General features: G+C 38.4%; 3 protein-coding genes across 7 annotated transcripts in view; 2 read left to right on the top strand and 1 right to left on the bottom strand.

The window, feature by feature from the left end:
- Positions 1-4162, top strand: part of LOC121739109 (fatty acid synthase-like) — a 28970-nt gene extending 24808 nt beyond the window's left edge. Inside the window, exons 15-17 of the mRNA XM_042131436.1 lie at positions 1163-1455; positions 2516-2740; positions 3773-4162. Coding sequence (XP_041987370.1) covers positions 1163-1455; positions 2516-2740; positions 3773-4129 — 875 coding nt within the window. The 3' untranslated portion in view covers positions 4130-4162. The remainder of the gene's footprint in view (positions 1-1162; positions 1456-2515; positions 2741-3772) is intronic.
- A 2285-nt stretch (positions 4163-6447) lies between these two features.
- Positions 6448-14482, bottom strand: LOC121738921 (cytochrome c oxidase subunit 6B1). Of its 3 annotated transcripts, XM_042131197.1 has the most exons (4): positions 14478-14482; positions 11758-11789; positions 9400-9484; positions 6448-6692 (listed from the first exon to the last, which is right to left on the bottom strand). In XM_042131197.1, the coding sequence occupies exons 3-4, from the start codon at positions 9477-9479 to the stop codon at positions 6524-6526; spliced, it is 249 nt and encodes an 82-aa protein (XP_041987131.1). In that variant the 5' UTR covers positions 9480-9484; positions 11758-11789; positions 14478-14482; the 3' UTR covers positions 6448-6523. The 3 variants fall into 3 exon arrangements, with proteins under 3 accessions (XP_041987131.1, XP_041987130.1, XP_041987133.1); XM_042131196.1 differs by lacking the exon at positions 14478-14482 and having other exon boundaries at positions 11758-11871; XM_042131199.1 differs by lacking the exons at positions 11758-11789; positions 14478-14482 and adding an exon at positions 10277-11574 and having other exon boundaries at positions 9400-9449.
- Positions 14483-17032: 2550 nt separating this feature from the next.
- The window catches only part of LOC121739447 (histone-lysine N-methyltransferase E(z)), a 30038-nt gene continuing 26057 nt past the window's right edge, over positions 17033-21013 (top strand). For all 3 annotated transcript variants that reach the window (XM_042131932.1, XM_042131933.1, XM_042131931.1), the window contains exons 1-3: positions 17033-17194; positions 17273-17450; positions 17712-17927. In XM_042131932.1, the coding sequence (XP_041987866.1) occupies positions 17120-17194; positions 17273-17450; positions 17712-17927 (469 nt within the window). In that variant the 5' untranslated portion in view covers positions 17033-17119. The remainder of the gene's footprint in view (positions 17195-17272; positions 17451-17711; positions 17928-21013) is intronic.

The following is a 21013-nucleotide window of genomic DNA, read 5'->3' as shown; positions in this document are numbered from 1 at the left end:
AAAAGCTACCCCGGCGTATGTCAATTACGGTAGAGAACTGCGAGTACCAGTAGACCTCTTGACAGGAGGGTCACCGGAGGAACCGAAGACCGTACAAGACTATGTCTGCGATTTAAGGGAAAAGATGCGCTATATACACGCCATGGTTCGGGAAAATGGGTTACAGTCAAGTGAGAACATGAAGACCAGATACGATCGGAAATCGAACACGAGCGGCTTCGAAGAAGGGTCACTGGTGTGGCTGCATAACCCAACTCGCCGAAAAGGCAAATCTCCAAAGTTGCAGACCAAGTGGGACGGCCCATACAAAGTGGTTACCCGATTGAATGATGTGACTTACAGGATTCAAAAGCAACCAAGAGGGACATTCAAAGTGGTACACATAGACCGTCTGGCGCGTTACCATGGCAGTAACAATGATGCTCGGGACGAGCATCTCTAAGAGGGGAGTAGTGTTACGGTACATGGTATACGGACACGTAGTGCCATCTAGCGACAAACCAGCGAAGCTTACCGAGGGAGCACAGGCAACATAAATGCCCTACTCAATACTAGATGGCATGAGGTGCGCAAGTACATACTCGAACCTTCTAGAAAGGTCCAATGTTCGTTTACGTGTTTACCGTTTATTTGTTTGCGTGTTTACGTGTTTTAATTTAGACCTTATGACTGAGTCCATAAGGTCTAAATTAAATTTAACTTACTGCACTTATCGTAAGGACGGCAGTTTTATTGTGGTACATTCCCGAGCCTCCTAGAAAGTTCCCACGGTTGTTTACTTGTTTACGTGAATCGGGAACTTTCTGGAATTCGTCTCGCCATATAAAAAGCCGCAGGCAGGCCCGGCGAGTTCAGTTCAATCTGAGCGATCTTCGGCGACAACAAGTGATCAATAGTGAGTGAACCAGTGAAACCTGCGACTTGGCTACGACCTAGGACAGTGATAGTGCTTAGTGATTGGACCTAGTGCTAAGTGTTGTGCTAGTCATAGTGTTAATAAAGTCTTCAAGAGAGTCACCAGGTCTTTCTCTCCAAATCCTCGAACCCTTGCACGTAACACTATGTTATTATAGGAATTTATAATCTATACTTCTCTAATTTTTTTCTACCTGAACCTTACAGATTAAAAAGAGAATTAAAATAATTTCACAATTTCTTTCAGGTGTCAGCCACACGGGGAAATTCTCAAAGACAACATTCGAGCAGCTAGGAATAGACTCCTTAGTGAGCGCAGAAATAAAAAGAACGTTGGAGAGACAGTACAATCTCATTCTAGAAATTAAAGAAATACACGCACTCACTTTTGACAAGTTACAAGAGATGGTCAGTGGTCCTAAAGAGGTTTCAAGTTCTTTGGATATTCCAGTGTGTGGAGACAGGGAGCTGGTGCCAAAGAGTATTGTTGTGAGACTGCCCAGTATAGAAGTTAGCGGTAATGTGCGTCCCGTTTTTATGGTAAGTTACTTATCCACTTGAGTAAATATTATGTAAAGTAAGAAGTAAGTAAAGTAATGCATGGGTTATATGGTGTAAGCTGACACGCTAGCTGCCTAGTCAGTTACTGAGGTGCAGCTACTTGCACCATGTGACCGCATCATACGAGTTACTGTCATGTGCGAGTGAGTCAGTTGTTCGCGTGCGAGTTACTACAACATTTTTTTTTTTACTAGCTACTCGCCTTCCCCCACCATAGATACGACTCGACTGGGCGAATTTACCGGGGCAATGTCAGCAGCTTGCATGGTGTGACCCAGGGAGGCGAGTCGAGCTGCTCTCGTGCGAGTACCCAGGCACAGTAACTGCCTACTTTCACATCAGCTGCTTGCACTATGTAAACTGTAACCTATCCTTAAGAGAGAGATTAATGAACAACAGTTTACACCAAGCTTGCTTAACTTGAACCCAGATTTCCGTAATTGGATTTGGGTTACCATTTTATTTACGCACATTTACGCCTGTGCCATAAAGTTAATATACCTAGCGGAATAGAGAAACAAAGGCCTGAGCAAGAGAGATGTCACTGTCAGTAACACTGCGTGGTAAAAGAGACGTGTGATACATGACAGCAGAACTCTTTTTTTGACGTCCAGTCTTCAGCACTTCCGAAGCATGGCTCTCCCACGTAAAGTAAAGGCTGTTATAAGATAGACACGTCATTTCATACGTGGGAGAACCATGCTTCGGCACGAATGGGCCGGCTCGACCGGAGAAATACCACGTTCTCACAGAAAACCGGCGTGAAACATCGCTTGCGTTGTGTTTCGCTGAGTGAGTGAGTTTACCGGAGGCCCAATCCCCTACCCTATTCCCTTCCCTACCCTCCCCTATTCCCTTCCCTTCGCTTCCCATCCCTACTCTCCCCTATTACTCTATTCCCTCTTAAAAGGCCGGCAACGCACCTGCAGCTCTTCTGATGCTGCGAGCGTAAGCGGAAGGAATATGAGAACTGTCACCCATATCAGCTTAAAACGCACAAACTATAGTGTGTGACCCCCTCCAAAACTTTTTATTACAGGTACATCCCATAGAGGGCGTAGCGACGCCATTCCGTGATATAGCAGCCAACATCCGCGCACCAGTCTTCGGCCTGCAGTGCGCGGACGTACCTACTACCAGTCTGGCCGATTTGGCCGGGTGTTACGTGAAACAAATTAGAGCTATGGCCGACCCACCATACACTGTACTTGGGTACTCTTATGGTGCGGCTATAGCGTTCGAAATGGCTTATCAGCTTGAACAGGTAATAGGTTTCGCTATAACTAATGTTTAAACTAATATGTTCCGACTAAACTCGGACTCTACTAAGCTCTGAAGAATGGCTACGTCTAGCGTTTTAGCCAGTTAGACCATTATACTCATGGTTACATCTAGTATTTAACGCCGAGTATTTTCGGCTAAAACTAATTCTTGCTGGTAATTGGTATTATACCGAATTCCGACTAATTCAAGGTCCAACCAGACTGTAGTGGCTGATACTATTTACCGAGTTAAAGGAATACCTAGTTCGTTGTTCAGCCACGCAGCAGCTAATAAAAATCCACACTGTGTCGTTGACCGTTGTAGAGTTTTGTTTTCTCCTTGTCTGAATTCTTATGCTGTAAAAGTTTAACACAACAAGAAAACACGTTATTACGCCTTGGTCTCTTTCGACAATCTCGGTTTAAATGTACGGCAGTTATATTTAGGTACCTTCTGACATTTACTTTGCAGGCGGCTTGCGAGGTGCACCTCGTATGCGTGGACGGCTCCCCGAAGTACAATAAGTCCGTCCTCCTTCGCGAGAAACTGTCCGAACGCAGCCACGGGTCAGCCAGCCACGCGCGCATGCTCGCCTACTTCACTATGCTCGTTAACCAGGGCGAGGCTACGAAGGTAAAACTTTTTTTTTAATATACTTAAAATATTATAGTACTATCAGAGAAATGAATTAACAGGCAGAGTCCGGCAGAGGCGGACCTATGTCACTTGGTCGGGCCCGTCGACAAATCAAATTAACTTGACATAACCTCGCCAAATAACTTAGATGCGCTTGCCTATGAATCAATCCGGTTATGGCACTAGATGTATCCTAAATTCGTTACACCAGGTACTCGTACATTTTTCTTGGCATAGCGATCAGCGGTCAAAATCGTAGACTGTAGAGTCTGTAGAGGTAACACACAGAGAGACGTCTCGTAGATGCTGTAGCAGGAAGCAGTCGATCTACTGCTTTACTGCTGAGATATTGTTGTTGACCTTTATTAGATTTTCCAAACCTTCTTTATTATTACAGGTAGCGGGTTGCATTAGAAGCGCATACAACTGGGAGGAACGAGTCAACGCCACCGTCGATTTACTGAAAAACAAAACACCCTTCCCCGCAGATGAAATTAAAATGGCAGTCAACAGATTCAGAGAAATGACGAAAATTATGGACGAGTATGACTTGAACAAGCGGCTTAAAGGTCACGTAACACTGCTCACCGCCAGTCAGAACTACGTGCGGGTTGATGATGATTACGGCCTGAGGGAGATGTGTTCTGGCCTAGACAGAAGACAGTTGCAGGCCTCGCACCGAAGTATTGTAACAGGAGAGAGTGCGCGAGCAATAGCCGAATGCGTCAACGAAATACTTAACAGCTCTGTATGACTTCATTGCGTCAGATGGCTAACTTAAATTGGTTAATGTGAAAACAGCTTATGCGTCATCAAAAAATTAAAGTTATCTGAAAGTTTGCTGTCTTTTTTACCTACATATTTTGACCGAGTCTCATTTTAGTCAAATTTTGGAACGATTAGTATGTTTTAAAGAGGTCTTGCTTGAGAGAGCGACGCCACATTGCATCGTGTGACAGTCACTGACCTCCATTATACAAGACGTACCGTACACTGGACTTACGATACTCTATAAGTGCTGGTTTTTGTGCCTATTTGAAGCGGAATCAGCGCCCCCGATGCGGGGGAAGAGAACTAAATCTGACGTAAAATGACGTTTGTAAGTCGCCATATTGGCGCTGATAGCAGTAGAGAGAGTACTTGGAACTAATACCACAGAATATATTATATTAGTATTACCAACTAATACTAGTTTCTACAACCAATAGCGATTAGCGGCCATTTGCAAGTTACGTCAGATTTAGTTCTCTTCCCCCGCATTGGGGGCGCTGATTCCGCTACAAATAGGCACATAAAGCAGGTGGGTATGAGTATCTTAAGTCCAGCGTAGGTACTTGTATAATGGAGGTCAGTGGTGACAATGCATTGTTGCAATGAAATATGGCAACGCACATATCATTGCAAATATTATAATACATAGAGAAAAATAAACATACTTCGGGTATAATATAACTAGACATTCCGCGCGGCTTCGCCCGCGTAAATTTGGTATTTCACAGACAAATTAGTCCACAAAAAAAAGCCTGTGATCCTTCACGTGGTCTACTTCTTATATTATGTGCCAAATAACTTATAAATTGCTCCAGTAGTTCGTGAGATAAGCTATTTCAAATAATTTCCCCCGTTTTTTTCCACATTTTCCTCTATTTCTTCGCTCCTATTAGTCTTATGCCCGGGTCGCACCTGCGTAGTGCTTCATGCTTAGAACGATACCATTGGACGATCTGCGTGTATCGTCCAATGCAATGGACAATGGTACGTCTTATAGCACGAAGCTTCGTACGATAGACGCATGTGCGGCCGCGGCTTAACGTGATAAAATATAGCCTATAGCAGATGTCACCAATTAGTTTTGCTCGGGGTCCGTTTTAAGACGTGAAATGATCTTCGCGGTCCACACATTTTACATTAAAAAAAAAATTAAACAAATGTAATTACGGAAATTACAAAGGTATTTTAGATATCAATGAGAAAAGTAACTATAGGTAAGGGGGGATTACCAGTATAGTTCATGCATAGAAGGCAATGCAAGGAAGAAGTGAGTAGCCTACATAACCATTTTTTTGTAGCTACTTAATTATCTCTCTGAAGTTTGTAGTGAAATATTGGTGCTAGCTATATTGACATTAAATCCTAGAGATGTTAAAGTCCTAAGATGAACGAATATCATCTTCGAACATGCTTGGTCCGCACACAATGGGTCGGCGGTCCGCAATTTGGTGACCCTAGCCAGCCTGTCTAGCATACGCCAACGAGATATCTCACTCTCGAGATAATTAAAAACTACTCGTCTCATAATGTTAAAATCTGGACATTATCTCGACAAAACTCTATAAAAATGTGTTATTTCGATGATAGATCTACGCGAGAAAAAATGTTTGTTATGCTAGGGTCAATAGAAATGGAGAGACAAACCATCAAACATCGAGGAAACATGTAGAGTAAGATATCTCGTTGGCGTACTGGCCTATAGCCTTCCTCGATAAGGGAGATCGCAGACGACCGACTTTTTGTGCGATCGAGTCTGCGGCGCCCATACAGTTAGTCGGCATGGCGATGGGCTATCTAACACTGAAAGAATTTTTCAAATCGGACCCGTAGTTCCTGAGATAAGCGCGTTCAAACAAACGCTTCCGCTTTATTTTAAGGTGCAGCGCAGACGACTGACTATCCGTGAGTCGTGACGTACTTTTTACTCCGTGGAAATAGAACCTATGCAATTGTATGCAGCAACGCACACGACGCGCAGCGCAGACGTGTGCTTTTCTGCTTATAATTGCATAGGTTCTATTTCCACGGACTAAAAAGTGCGTCACGGATAGTCTGTCGTCTGCGCTGCGCGGTGCGCCTAAGTCGGCCTAAGTATAGATTTGTCGTGCGAGCGCGAACGGAAGCCTTTGTAGGGCATCCGCACTCGCCTTGAGTCTCTAATCTCTATATTAAATAATAATTGATCCAAGATTCTAGGTTTGAGAACAGTCTTGAGCTAATCTAATTACTTCTCTTTTTATACAATTTGGAATAAATAAAAAGTAAAAACATTATTGTGTAGTTTTAAAAATAAAAATCACATAACCGTAACTCATTTATTCTATATTGCTCCTAAAACAAAATTAAATAATATAATATGTAATACACAAGCATTTATTTAAATTCTGCCCGGGAATGTGCCAGCCTCGCGTTGGTCGTCCCACTTCTGGACCCACTCATTGGGGCACAGAGATGTGTAGACCCGCTTGAAGTAGTTGCACGGGTCATACGTCTCACCACGCACCTTCTGGCAGCGGTGGAAGTCCAGGTAGCTCTGGTAGCAGTGCCTGAAACGGTTAATTTCGGAGTGTAATTTTTGTGCTTCTAAAAAATGTTTTGGTTACCTTTTGACCTTATGCAAAGTTTGAAGACCACATTACCTTTATTTAAAACAAGGATTGCCACAAATAAAGATCGATAGGTATAAGGTAACACTTTATAAAAGGAAAGGTTTTTTTGTTGTGTTAAGTAGGCTACTACTAGACCTATTTTGATGAGCACCAATAACATAATATACAATATACATGCGCATTGCACATACTATTTTTATGGCTATAAAAACAATGGGTCTTGAGTAGAGATGGGCGGGTGGGTAAAAATCGGGTAGTTAAAAATTGGTAAAAATGGGTGGAATAGGTAAAAATTAAAAAATACCCTTCTTACCGGGTATAAATTAAAAATACCGGATAAATATTGATGAGTCTTTAAATATATGTAAAACATTACTTTATAGGCTAAACCCTTAATATTGCGATTTACTATGTAAAATTTTGAGTTATAAAACTCAAAATTTTAATTTAATATTAAAAATAACATGCAGCAGATTAAAAAAAGGCACAATAAAGAAAAAATTTAATCATTATAATTATTATTCATCTAAAATAAAGAACACATAACAATCATTATTATTATAATTTTTACAACTCTTGTCGTGCACGATTTATATATTATTATGTAACACTTTTTTAATCGCTACATACAAGATTTAGTATGTAAATAATAACAAAAATATATAGTACTAGCGGCCCGCCCCGGCTTCGCACGGGTGGACATTGATTTTTAAATAATTTTTTTTCAATCTTTATTTCTTAGTCAACCTTTATGTTAAGCAGAACATAAAAATGGTTTACACTATTTAGCCTGTAACTACTATACCTATTATAATTATTATACTCATTTTTATTGTATTTTTTTTTTATATTTTAAGTGTTATGTTTGATTATTTTATCCTTACCTACAGAAGATACTATTATTTATACTATTTTGCAATTTCTAAATGTATTTTTTTTGTTTAAAGTATTTTATGTTTTTTTGGTAGTTTTATGCTTTATTATTTTATACTTACCTACATGCGTAAATTAATGTCCTCTATAACTTATAAGACTCTAGTACATCACTTTGAGTCTATAATTTATAAAGCTTACAATATATGGAATATTTTGGTAGTTTTTTTACACAATTAACATTAGTGTTATTATGGTTCCCTTTTTTCTCTCATTAAATAATTATAGGCTATAGCCTATGCTCAGCAGAAATAGTGTAGAATTTAAAAATATGCATTAATTATACTTCCGACGTGGGTATCACAGACATCGTGGGTATCGCAGACACAATAGATCTTCAATAATTGTTATGCTGGCAGCCGGCTGCCGCTATTGGAGATTTCTATAAATCTGTAACTATTTATAGAAATTAATTATAATAGCAATCATAAATAATAGTCATTCAAAACGTAATGAATTAATGAAGCAATATAATATTATCCCATCAATGAAGCGGCACCCGGCTGTCGCATAACTATTATATTATAAATCTATTATGTCTGCGATTCCCATGATCGAGGTAGTAATAATTAATATTTACGTGGACTCTCCGGGCGAGCACACCCCCGCGCGGCGCGCTTTGACGATTCAAAGACCAAATATTATCTACATTAACTGTACTTAGTAATTAAATAATTTATTTTGATAAGAATTAATGCCATGAGTAAAATAAAGGCATTTAAATGTAACATAAACATTTCAAGATATTTTAATAAAAAAATGGTTATTGTGCCTCACTCAACATAGATAGGTATAGTGTGTCGCGGACTTTTCTGTAGATATTTAAAAGATCTACAATTACTTAGAACATTTTATGGTTGTATCTTTTATAGTTTAGGCAGCGTACGCGAAAAAAGTATCATTTCTGGTTGATTTTTTACACCTTGCGTCCGAAAATCCCAAATATCTTACGGAACCCTATTTTTTAATGTAGGATAATTAATGTAGGATTCCAATGGTAAAAGAATCTTTCAAATCGGTCCAGTAGTTTCGGAGCCTATTCAAGACAAACAAACAATCAAATCTTTCCTCTTTATAATAGTAGTGTAGATGTGAATATTTACTTTATCAATGATTTTGAATTTCGCTTCCAAGTAATAATCTAGATAATAATACAAGTATAAAAAATAAAATTTACGCATACTCGTGTACAGCATACATATAATATCTAGTCTTCATAATTTAATTTAAAAAAGAACTTAATCAAATCAATAATTATTGTGTATTTAAGTTGTATAGGACACCACTTGAATCCACCAATCACGAGCAGTGTATTTCCTCAACATCGACTACGTAATCAATAGCCGCTCGTGATTGTCGGTGTATTTAGCATAAACGCCATTTTTAACAGTCATTTTTATTTATCAGAAGGGTCACATTATCTGTTTGAGCTAATATTTTAGAGATATAAACTGATTTTAATTTATACCCGGTATAAAAGGGTATTTACCCGAGCCTCGGGTTTTTACCGGGTAAATGCCCATCTCTAGTCTTGAGTAATTTACTTATGGCAAAAATTAATCTTCTACAGAGAGTAAAGATAAAATTTCTGAAATAAGTAGTATTTTGCTATTCAAGCGGAGGTACCGCGCCCAGTCCTATGACTATAACAAAAATGATTACCAAATAACTTGTATGAACTTCTGTGAGTAATAAAAGCCAAAAACATTACCTGGTTTGGTTCTGGTTAGGGAACCGCGGATCAAAAGGTGCGGTTTTAAGGTCCTCAGCCGATTTGAGCATTGCAGGCATATTTACTGCAACGAAAGAACATAATAATCATTCTCTTAATCTTTTATTTAGGGAATACTGTCGCTTTACATTATACAAATCATAAGAGGAATATACAATACAAAAAATAGTAATACATGAAAGTCTTGAGTACAATAATTAAGACACTATTTCACAAGGGGCCTAGTCTTTCTCTCCTCCTCACAAGATGTCTCTCTATACTTCTTGACTTCCTGCATGTAAAGCGACCACGCGTCCTTAGGAGCGTCTGCAGGCTGCTCGTCTATAGCTTTAGCCTTTTTAACGAGACCCGTCTTTAGAACTCTTCCGCCCCTCCTCTTGCCAATGAATGGCAAAACTGGCTTTTTCATTATTGGCTTTTGTTCAACTGGCTCTTCTTTCTTTGTTTCCTCCTGCAGTTTTTTAAACATTTCCAGGAAGCTGCCGTCATTTTTAATTGGTATCGGACCAGGTTTGGATTTAGATGTGGGAGCAGTTTGCAGGACTTGTTCAGGGCCGGGTAGGAGCTCTGCAAAATTAGGCCCCTCAACTTCAGGAGGGTCTCCGTACTCAATATCGTCGACTGCAGTCGATTCTATGGCCCCAGGTGGCGGTTTAAGTTCCTTGGGCGGCGATTTCTTTGCTTCCCTTTCGCCTTGTTTGCTTCTATGCATTTTCCAGAATCTCTTTCTATCGGCCACCGTAAATTGACCCCGCCTTTCATCATCGCTCCCGCTTCCGCTGTAGCTCCGACTCCTCGAGCGAGAACTGCGCGATTTGGACCTAGACCGACTTTCGGGGCTTCTCAGTCTTCTATTTTTGTATCTAGAGCTGGAGCTACGATCTCTCGAGCGGCTCTTTGATCGGTGTTTCGATTTCTTTACGGAGCGGCTGGATTTAGACCGTGAACGAGATGAACGGGTGGAATGACTGGAGGAGGAGTATGACCTACTTCGAGACTTGGGCGTGCGAGATTTCATATGTTTACGTGGAGGAGTATATGATCCTGAATGTGATTTTGATCTTGAAACCGAACGGGCCTTTGCATAGCTTCTTGGGGGTGTCACTGAGGCATCTCTAGGGCGTCTGGGTGGAGTTTTAGATGCCACTGGTTTGCTCTTTTTTTTTTGGGGCGTAACAGATCTTTTGTAAGCTCTCGGTGGTGTGACTGAGGATCTGTCAGTACTTTTGTACCTCTTTGGGGACACTGTCTTTGCTGGCTTACTCGGTGGAGTTCTTACTTTTCTTGACCTCCGTTCCCTAGATTGTTTACTTTTTATCATTTTTCTTTCTTCTGAATCAATTTCTCTCTTAACTTTAGGTTCCTTATTTTTATCATAGTTTTTATCTAAAGGTGATTTAGAATCACAACGAACATGGGAAGATTTTACTTTTGGTGGTGGTGTCCTACTGGAATGATCTCTTCTGCTGGATGATGCTTTCTTATATGATCTATTAGAATCCGAAGATGCCGATGAAGCGGATCGTTTTTCTGTCTTCACTTTGACTCTAGAATATGATCCAGACCGGGAGCTTGATTGGTCACTGGATGAATATTTGCGACGCCTCGGTTTGGAGATGCTCCTAGATTTCTGCCGTCTAGAGTTTTCATAGCTAGTTTCCTTGTGCCTAGAATATTCTCTCTCTCGTTTGATATAAGGCGACCCGCTGCGGTCGTATGAGCGGCGAGAGCGTTCGAAACCATCTCGAGAAGGTCCACCGGGTGCTTTGGAGTTGTCGTAGGACCTGCTGTAGTTGTAGCTGCCCTGCTGCTGAGGATATGATCCCCTAGAACTGTCGTAGTAGCCACTATCCCGTTGATAGTACGAGGCATCGTAATTATAACCGTAACCGGAGGCCCCGTAAGCCTGATAGTCGTAGGGCTGGCCGTACTGACTATAGCTGACACCGGTCCAGGGGTCTGTGGTGGGCAAAGGCGCGGCCTGCGGGAGGGCGCGCTGCGGGGCGTAGTCCGCCTCGGCGCCAGGAGGGCCGCCGTCCCACGCGTCCGACTCGCCGCGATACGAGGACATACTTATGCGTGCCTCTTCGCATAACCTGCGGCAGTTTGTAGGTTTGCACACACCTACAAACAGAACAACTTTTCGGTGTAGACAACAATTCTACGTTCCCCTCTCGCATTGCACGCATTTATTGATGTTTCGTTGTGAATTTGTGACGAGGAACAACAAATTACGTAATACACATCCGACTATGCACGTTATTACAAAAAGCATGCATCAAAAGTGTAGCGAAAATAACAAAACAAATCCAATAAATCATTATACGATATGCTCACCTTCTTGTATGAAATGTGTTTGAAACAATTTACTTAATAATAAATTATTCCCAATAGAAAATGGCAGCGAACAGAATTCGCTTTCAACAATCAACGACAATAAATGTTTATCATAGACTAAAGAATACAAACGTGGAGAAAAAAATACTTTAATAAAAAAAAGGAGGAAGAAAATCAAGTCTACTGCCTACGAATTATAAAAAGTTAAGGTTTGTTCATAACTATTACATGACGTATATTATTATTATCGATGTCTTAACGATCAGAGGAAAATGTTTGATTTTAAAATAATAATTATGTGCTCGTTTCCATACTCGTTTCTGTACTCTTCCTTAGTTTTTATTATTCGTGGCACACTGCACAAGTATTCCACCTAAAGCACTTATTCCACTTTACTTAATTTTGACGTCTAAATGATTCAGTAAATTAAGTCAAGTGGAATAGCATTTAGTAACTTTCTAAATCCTATTTCACTTGACTAAATTTAGTTACTGAATCATTTGAGGACGTCTAAATTCAGTGAGGTGAAAATAATGGAATAAGTGCTTTAAGCAGTAAGCACTTATTCCACCTTACTAAATTTAGACGTCTAAATGATTCAGTAACTAAATTTAGTCAAGTGGAATAGCATTTAGTAACTCTCTAAATGCTATTCCACTTGACTAAATTTAGTTACTGAATCATAAATAAGGTTGTTAATTGTTATTCCATTTGACTAAATCTAGAAGTTCTAATAATTAGAATCCTAAAAAGAAGACTAATTAGAAGCTTATTATTCCACTTGTCCTTATTTAGCAATGATATTCTATGTTACTAAGTAGGTATTTTAGAAACTCATTGTTATTTAGTGACTAAATCAGTTGTCATTTTGGTCAGACGTCTTCATAATGGCCAGTTCTATCAAAGCAACAAAAAATTGGTCTACTCATAGGCTTATCCACGGAATACGTGGGCTTATCTGTTGGCTCAATGAAAATCAAAATAAATAAAAGGCGAAAAAGATGGTTTGATGGATTCATTTTGTATCTTGTATTTAAATACCTGTTATTTGGTATCTTAGTATTTTGAAGATACTGTGTTTGCTAAAATATTTTTAGTTATTTTTTGCCGGAAGTGTAACAATTTTAATTTGTCAGAAATCAGAATAGTCTGTTTTCTTTTTATAATCTGCACCAGATGGCGCGACGATAGACACTTCTAGATTTTCTATTGGTTCCCCACCGATCTGAAATTATTTGCAGGTTGGCATCACTGACTTAATATTGTTTTTTTTTTTCATATAATGGCACTTCGGCTATAACCGATGGCGATGGCATGGCCAGTGTCGAGTATAATATTATGGCGGGAAAACAATATTCTTTATACAATTTTTTCTATATTATCGTCAGGTCAGTCAGGTCTAAAGTCTAGTCAAAGTCTAAGTATAAAGTCAATACAGTCAAGAAGTCAAGTCGGTCGATTCAGTAAAGTGGTAGGACGCTTTACTGAAACTTTTGATGGAGTTTTGGAGGGAACACAAAATAGCACGTTTCTGGTTATTACATCACTTTCCTACACTTGTGCACGATAACGAATATTTAATGGTTAATATCCTACCAATATTACACATTAAAAACCCAGATAACACAATTTTAGGAAAATAATATAAAAACACAACATCACTCTTTCACATTCTTCCAAAAACTCCCTTAATATTGGTTGTGTTTCTAAAAAATATCAGTGTACTGTCAACTGTCAAGCGTGACGTAAATCAAAATACCATAAATTTATTTTCCATTAGCATAAAATTAACATAAAACTGTATGTATTTGAACATCTATGTTATTGTTGGCTTCGTCTCTCTAGTTTAAATTTCACGAAAAACAAAGCGCTTAGACCAGTACACTGGTAACAGTTTAGGAAGACACTGAGTACTGACATAATCCCTGCGTTCCAGATGACGTTAAAAACGACAACGCTCAAGACCGTAGTTTTTCCCGCTCCCCTAGCATGTGAGCGTCAGTGATACAAACCCAAGTGGAACGGATTATGGATCGTTTTGAGCGTTTTGAGAAAAGTTTAAAAAAAGAACTTTATTTTTTTTATGCATAAGTACTTACATTGAACAGAACTTGGATATTACGATCCTTTTCTTCAAGTCGTAAATAAAAGTAATTGCCTAAACTTAGTTACATTTATTTTACAAATAAAATACATATTAATATAATATTTGTTTCGTTTTTAGTGTTACATTTTTTTTTTACTGAAGTGTGATTACTTAATTTTATTAACTAATTAAAAAAAAGACAAAAGATGAATCTTAAAGGGCCCATTCACGGCAGGACTGCACGGCAGTCCTGCAGTGAATGGGCCTCACTGATTGGTTCACACTCGGAGTTTCCGGCCGGCAACACCGAGTGTGAACCAATCAGTGAGGCTCATTTACTGCAAGACTGCCGTGCAGTCCTGCCGTGAATGGGCCCTTTAACTGCCGATCCACACTCGCACGCGACAGCGCGCCGCGAACTGCGGCGCAGATCGCGGCGCGCATCGCACCGCGGATCGCGCATACTGCCAAATTTACTGATCCACACTCGCAAAGTTCGCCACTTTTTAATTTCTTCACTTTCTTGACGCACTATAGTTTGCGCTTTTGAGCCGTATTTATCTTACTTTATATTATAAACTAGATGTCCCGCGCGTATTCGCTCGCATAAGTTATTAGGAATTTTACGGAAAACGTAAATTTTTTGCAAAATTGCTATGGTAGTTCGTGAGATAAACCCTTCCTAATAATTTTCCGTTTTAACCACATTTCCTCTGTTTCTTTGGTCCTATTAGTTTTAGCGTGATAAAATAGCCTATAGCCTTCTTTGATAAATGAGATATCTAACACTAAAATATTTTTTTTAATCGGACCAATAGTTTTTTTTTTTTTCCAATTTCCATAGTAGCATATGTTTTCCGTTCTTAAAGCAATGCAAAGGAGTTCTCTCAGCACCTTCCCAATCTAATCATGGTATACCTTGGTGCAAAATCTTACTTGTTGATTGCATATGCTTGGACTACTTCCCACGAAACCGAAGTCACCACATGTTTCCATATAAATCTTGACATCATTCAACTACAGCTAGACCTAGATCAAATACATATTTGGACCGAAACTAACAAACTTCCTTTAAACGCTAAAAAATGCAATTTTATTAAATTCTCGAAAAAGCAGAACACTATCGCTTCTTCTTATCACATTAATTATGTAAATCTTGATCGAGTATCCCGGGTGCGAGACCTAGGTGTAATTACTGATGAAAACTTAACGTTTATTAACCACATCGATACCATAGTGACTAAATCTCTCAAGATGCTGGGCTTTATCTGGAGGAACTGTAAAGATTTTAAAACGTCATCGCCCTTTAAATTATTGTATTTCATGCTTGTGAGAACGGTATTGGAGTATTGTTCCCCGGTCTGGAGTCCACACTATCGATGCCATATTAATAGAATAGAAGCGGTTCAACGAAAATTCTTATTCTTTTTAACAATTCACCAAAAAAAGTATAATGTTTTAAATACATATGACGAACGATTAGAATACTTCAATATCCAGAAACTTGAGCATCGTAGGTGGATAACTGATCAGATGTTTCTTTTTAAAATGTTAAATAACTTATATAACAGTCCTGACTTCCTGTCACGAATAATGTTTTCTGTTCCAAGACCTAACTCTAGAAAGCGAGAGGTGTTTTCTGTAAAGGGTTACAGAACCAATTTAGGCCATCATAGCATGCTACCGAGAATATGTCGAGACCATAACAAGCTGTACAAGGAGTTCGATGTTAACATTGCCGCTCACAAACTTGCTCCTTTTAAGCGAGTGCTAGCAGAAATCCCCTACCCAACTTAACGTGCGATATTGTCATCATCGACCTCATAAAAGCAATTTCGCTATAAATATATTATTTGCATGCTGAGTCTGCCTGTAATTGGGTCTGCACCTCAATAAGGTTCGTGTTAATATTAGTGAAATAAGTTTTTTATAAGATGTAGACCTGTTGGCAGACCAAATAAATAAAATAAAATAAAATAAAATATAAATTTTAAGGAGTTCCCTAGATTATTCATGGCTCCCAGCATCAGATCACCAATTTTGTGAGTATAGTACCAAATTGGGATGATACTCTGTACGCCAAAAGAAAAATTTTGAAAATCGGTTCACAAACGGCGGAGTAATCGTTGAATATAAAAAAACGAACATAACACCTCCCCTATTTTGAAAGTCAGTTAAAATTGTAGCCTATGTGTTATTCTGATGTATAAGCTACATTATTGTAAAGTTTCATTAAGATACATTCAGTAGTTTTTGCGTTAAAGAGTAACAAACATCCATACATCCATACATCCGAACAAACTTTCGCCTTTATAATATTACTAGATGTCCCGCGCGGCTTCGCCCGCGTAAATTAGGATATTCACAGAAACCGTACATTTTCGAATAAAAATAGCTATAAATACTCCTTTCACGTGGTCTACTCTATATAAGTGCTAAATATTGCTATAAAAATTGCTCCAGTAGTTCGTGAGATAAACCCTTTCTAATATTTTCCCCGTTTTTACCACATTTTCCTGAGTTTCTTCGGTCGTATTAGTCTTAGCGTGATAATATAATATAATGCGCTAATCTCAGGAACCTGTAGTTCCTGAGATTAGCGCATTCAAGCAAACATACTCTTCAGGTTTATAATATTAGGTATAGATTTTTTTAAATTATCGCTTGACAAACTCGAGCCTCGATCTAAAAGACTATGAAAGGGCTCATAATCATGGGATGATGCATGGTATAATATTATGGTAGTGATGATGATGATGATGAATGTAATTTGCATAGTAGCATATGCTTTCCGTTCTTAAAACAACGCCGAAACTGCCAAACTTGTATCTATAAAGAATGAGTTCTCTCAGCACCTTCCGAACCACGGTATACCAGGTATACCACGGTGCAAAATCTTACTTGTTTGTAGCATATGCTTAGAATACTTCTCACGAAACCGAAGTCACCACATGTTTCCCCATAAATTTTGAGGAGTTACCTCGATTACGTATGGATCCTTCATCAGATCACCACTTTTGTGAATATAATGTATATATGGGCAACGCTCCCTTTGCCTGCCCCGACCGGGAAAAATTAAAAAAAAAAAAAGATTTCTGTTTCTGACTTATATAAGTATGACATTTGACATATATATCTACAAATATATTTGTATCTGTGCTTATTTATAAATCGACCGTTTCTACTTGTCTCGACTCTCGACTTTATTGTACATACGGTACCTAATTTGTTTGTTATAAAGTGATTTTAAAAGATATATCAGATATTATTAAATAGATGAGTAAGTCAAAAGTATCAGCAGAATGGAAAAAGCGTGTGAAGTCCGAATATATGCGCCTTCGCCAAGTGAAGGTACGTACATCTAATAAGTCTTTGTGTTCAGTGATTTCCAAAAATGTACATAATTTATTAATCATATCATGCTATTAGAGATTCAAGCGCGCCGACGCGGTGAAGGTGGCATGGGCACAGAATATGCGGCTTATGTCGGAGGCAGTTGAGACCCACGAGGAGTGCTCTGATCGCGGCCGGCCGTTCTGGCCCCCACCGGCACCCTCCTCCAACCATGAGAGTCTCATGAAACGAGCTGAGGTCACCTACACAGATGGTATTCTTGCAGATTATCCCAATGTTTATCTTATGTTTGTGACAATATTAGGATTTTTTTGGTAAAATTCTAGCTTTGATACGATATTTGTACTTCTAGAATCTAGTCTACTTGTTCCTTTATCAAACTACTTGTTTATTGCTTATTTAATGTTACAAATCAGTTTAAAGCTGCAATTTGTGTAATTTTATGATTGTGTTTGTATTAGGTGACACATAAATTACATCATAAAGTGATAAAGCTTTGTTGTTTCTATTCCAGCATCTGGTGTGGTGACGACTCAGCAGGTACCGATCCGCATCATCAACTCAGTGAACCCCATCCCTACAATGTACACCTGGGCGCCGACTCAGAAGAACTTCATGGTGGAAGACGAGACCGTCCTCCACAACATCCCTTACATGGGAGATGAAGTCCTCGACCAGGACGGCACATTTATCGAGGAGCTCATTAAGAATTATGATGGAAAAGTTCATGGTGAGATATGTCCCAAGTTGTACTTTGACTGTCCTGTTGTCTAAAGTAGTTTATCTATATATATAAAAATCAATTGCTGTTCGTTAGTCTCGCTAAAACTCGAGAACGGCTGAACGGATTTATCTTATCTTGGTCTTGAATTATTCGTGGAGGTCTAGGGAAGGTTTAAAAGGTGAGAAAAATTCGAATAATTGCCGGGAAAATCCTCAAAACAGCATTTTTCTATTTCCCATACAAACGTTTTCTAAATAAAATGGAGAGTCAATTTGTAATTTATTACCGCTGCATAAAGTTCAAATTCGCGTGCGCGTTGGAGGACCTAATATCGCGTTCTGAAACTCAACAAAAGTGAAAGTGAATCGCGAACGCGACAAAATTGCATAGTCTCAAAATACATAGTACATAAATAAACACAATTTTAGCTAACTTCAGTTGTTACTCTGTCCGATTATTTTTTTATTTTAGCTAACTTAAGTTGTTACTCTGTCCGATTATTTTTTTAATAAGACTATATAGAAATCGAAAGATAAATCTATATATATAAAAATCAATTGCTGTTCGTTAGTCTCGCTAAAACTCGAGAACGGCTGAACGGATTTATCTTATCTTGGCCAATTTTGATGAAATTTTTTGTGTGTGTTCGTGGAGATTCGAGAATGGTTTAGATTTACAGTTTGGTCTACTGGAAAATGTTTTTTCAATTGATTTCTTATTTATAAGGAGTTGTTGATTTTGGAATGTTTTACATTAGATCCGGCGGACGGCGCTATCATCGCATTCAATATTATTCTATTTCAATTTTAGTTTGTCCTGACAGATGGTGCTACGATTAATTTGAAAAAAATTTTGTTATTCAATTCATGTGCTGATTAAAATATTAAATAAATAACACATAGGCTACAATTTTAACCGACTTTCAAAATGGGGGAGGTGTTATGTTCGTTTTCTTATATTCAACGATTACTCCGCCGTTGGTTAACCGATTTTCAAAATTTTTCTTTTGGTATATAGGGTATCATCCCAATTTGGTATTATATTCAGAAAAGTGATGATCTGATGAAGGATCCATAAGTAATCGAGGGAACTCCTCAAAACTTATAGGGAAACATATGGTGACTTCGGTTTCGTGAGAAGTATTCTAAGCATATGCTACCAACAAGTAAGATTTTGCACCGAGATATACCTGGTATACTGTGGTTCGGAAGGTGCTGAGAGAATTCCTGATTCTTTATAGATACAAGTTTGGGAGTTTCGGCGTTGTTTTAAGAACAGAAAGCATATGCTACTATGCAAATTACATTCTTCATCATCATCATCATCATCATCACTACCATATCATAGTCTTTTAGATCGAGACTCGAGTTTGTCAAGCGATAATTAAAAAAAATCTATATCTACCTAATATTATAAACCTGAAGAGTATGTTTGCTTGAACGCGTCAATCTCAGAAACTACAGGTCCGATTTAAAAACTTATCTCAGTGTTAGATAGATCATTTATCGAGTAAGACTCATCATTTATCGAGAAGGTTATATTATATTATTACTCTAAGACTAATACGACAGAAGAAACTCAGGAAAATGTGGGAAAAACGGGGGAAATATTTTTTATGGGAAAATGTACCTACGGATTCTGTAAAATTTCTAATTTACGCGGGCGAAGCCGCGCGGGACATCTAGTACTTGATAAATCTAAGGGAAATAATAAAGCCCATCACAACTTTTAGATTTTTAAGATTACACTGGTATTTAATTTTAATTAAAAAAAAATGCAAGTTGAATCCCACCAAAATCATTTTCATGTAAAAATGTTGCCAAGATTAGAACATTATATAATTTGTGGTGTCAAAAAGTAGTGAGATCTCATGTAGAGCCAAGTTTCTAACCTTACATACTCACCCCTAAATCTAAAACCTTAATTTTACACTAAAGCGCGGCAAAATATTTGATAATAATATACTCCTTCACAATATCTATACTAATAATATTAGTATAGATATTGTGAAGGAGTCCATCGCATTTATAATATTATTATAAATGCGAAAGTATCTCTGTCTGTCTGTCTGTCTCGCTTTCACGCCAAAACTACCGAACCGATTGTAATGAAATTTTGTATACAGATAGTCTAAAGCCTGAGAAAGGACATAGGCTACTTTTTTACTGAAAAAAAGGATTGTAAGGGGGTGAAAATGCGTAAATTTGTTCAAATTAAGTTACGTTTAAAAAATTCATAATAGATGGCGCCGTGCGTCTCCTACATCGCGGTGACGCTTGCCCAGACTTCTTTCTATAAGAGGTTGTATCATCTTACATCCGAGTCTCGATTTTTTTTCGATTGTTATTACTTTTTAACGTTATTAAATAACTCAGTACTTTATCTATGTAGTGAAGTAACCTTAAAAGTCAAACCTATCAATGATATAATTTTTTTAAGAGCCTATGCAGTCCCATTGCTGGGCAAAGGCCTCCCCCAAATGCCAGGCCAATGATATAAATAGTTTATGGGTAAAGTTGTGTAATTATGGGCCTAAATAAGCTTTAAAATTTGGCATAAAATATAAAGTTTAATTTAAAAAAAAAATTATGTACACAGCACAGCTGTTTTGATTTAAGGGGTACCAGGGTTTTTTTTTATAAAAGCTTTTGACACCAATTTTGTTGACATCGCGCGCTATAAACTGAAGTCGAGCGACGAAGTCGCGGGCAACTGCTAGTAAACTATAAGTGTGCAAAATTTCATTCACCTACGTTTTGCAGCGACGTTGCTTGGACGTTACCATGGTAACCCCTGCGATGGCTTCCCGGCACTTATTGACGGACCGGCGACAGCGGATATACACTATAATATGATATTTACTTCTATTTCCTTTGAGCAACGTGCAAAATGCAAGTTTCATAGATTCGATTTTCGTGATTACGACATTTGGCGAAGATTTCCATGCGCGTTATTAATTTGGGAGTACTGTAATCGTAATACGATTAAGGGTGGGTTGCACCAACTAACTAACTATAACTCTAACTTTAACTACAGTGCGAAATGTCAAATCTCTGGTTAACGACACCATATTTAACTATAACTATAACCGC

The sequence above is a fragment of the Aricia agestis genome, chromosome Z, assembly GCF_905147365.1.
Source record: "Aricia agestis chromosome Z, ilAriAges1.1, whole genome shotgun sequence".
NCBI classification, from domain to species: domain Eukaryota; kingdom Metazoa; phylum Arthropoda; class Insecta; order Lepidoptera; family Lycaenidae; genus Aricia; species Aricia agestis.
This window is presented reverse-complemented; position numbering and strand designations above follow the sequence as displayed.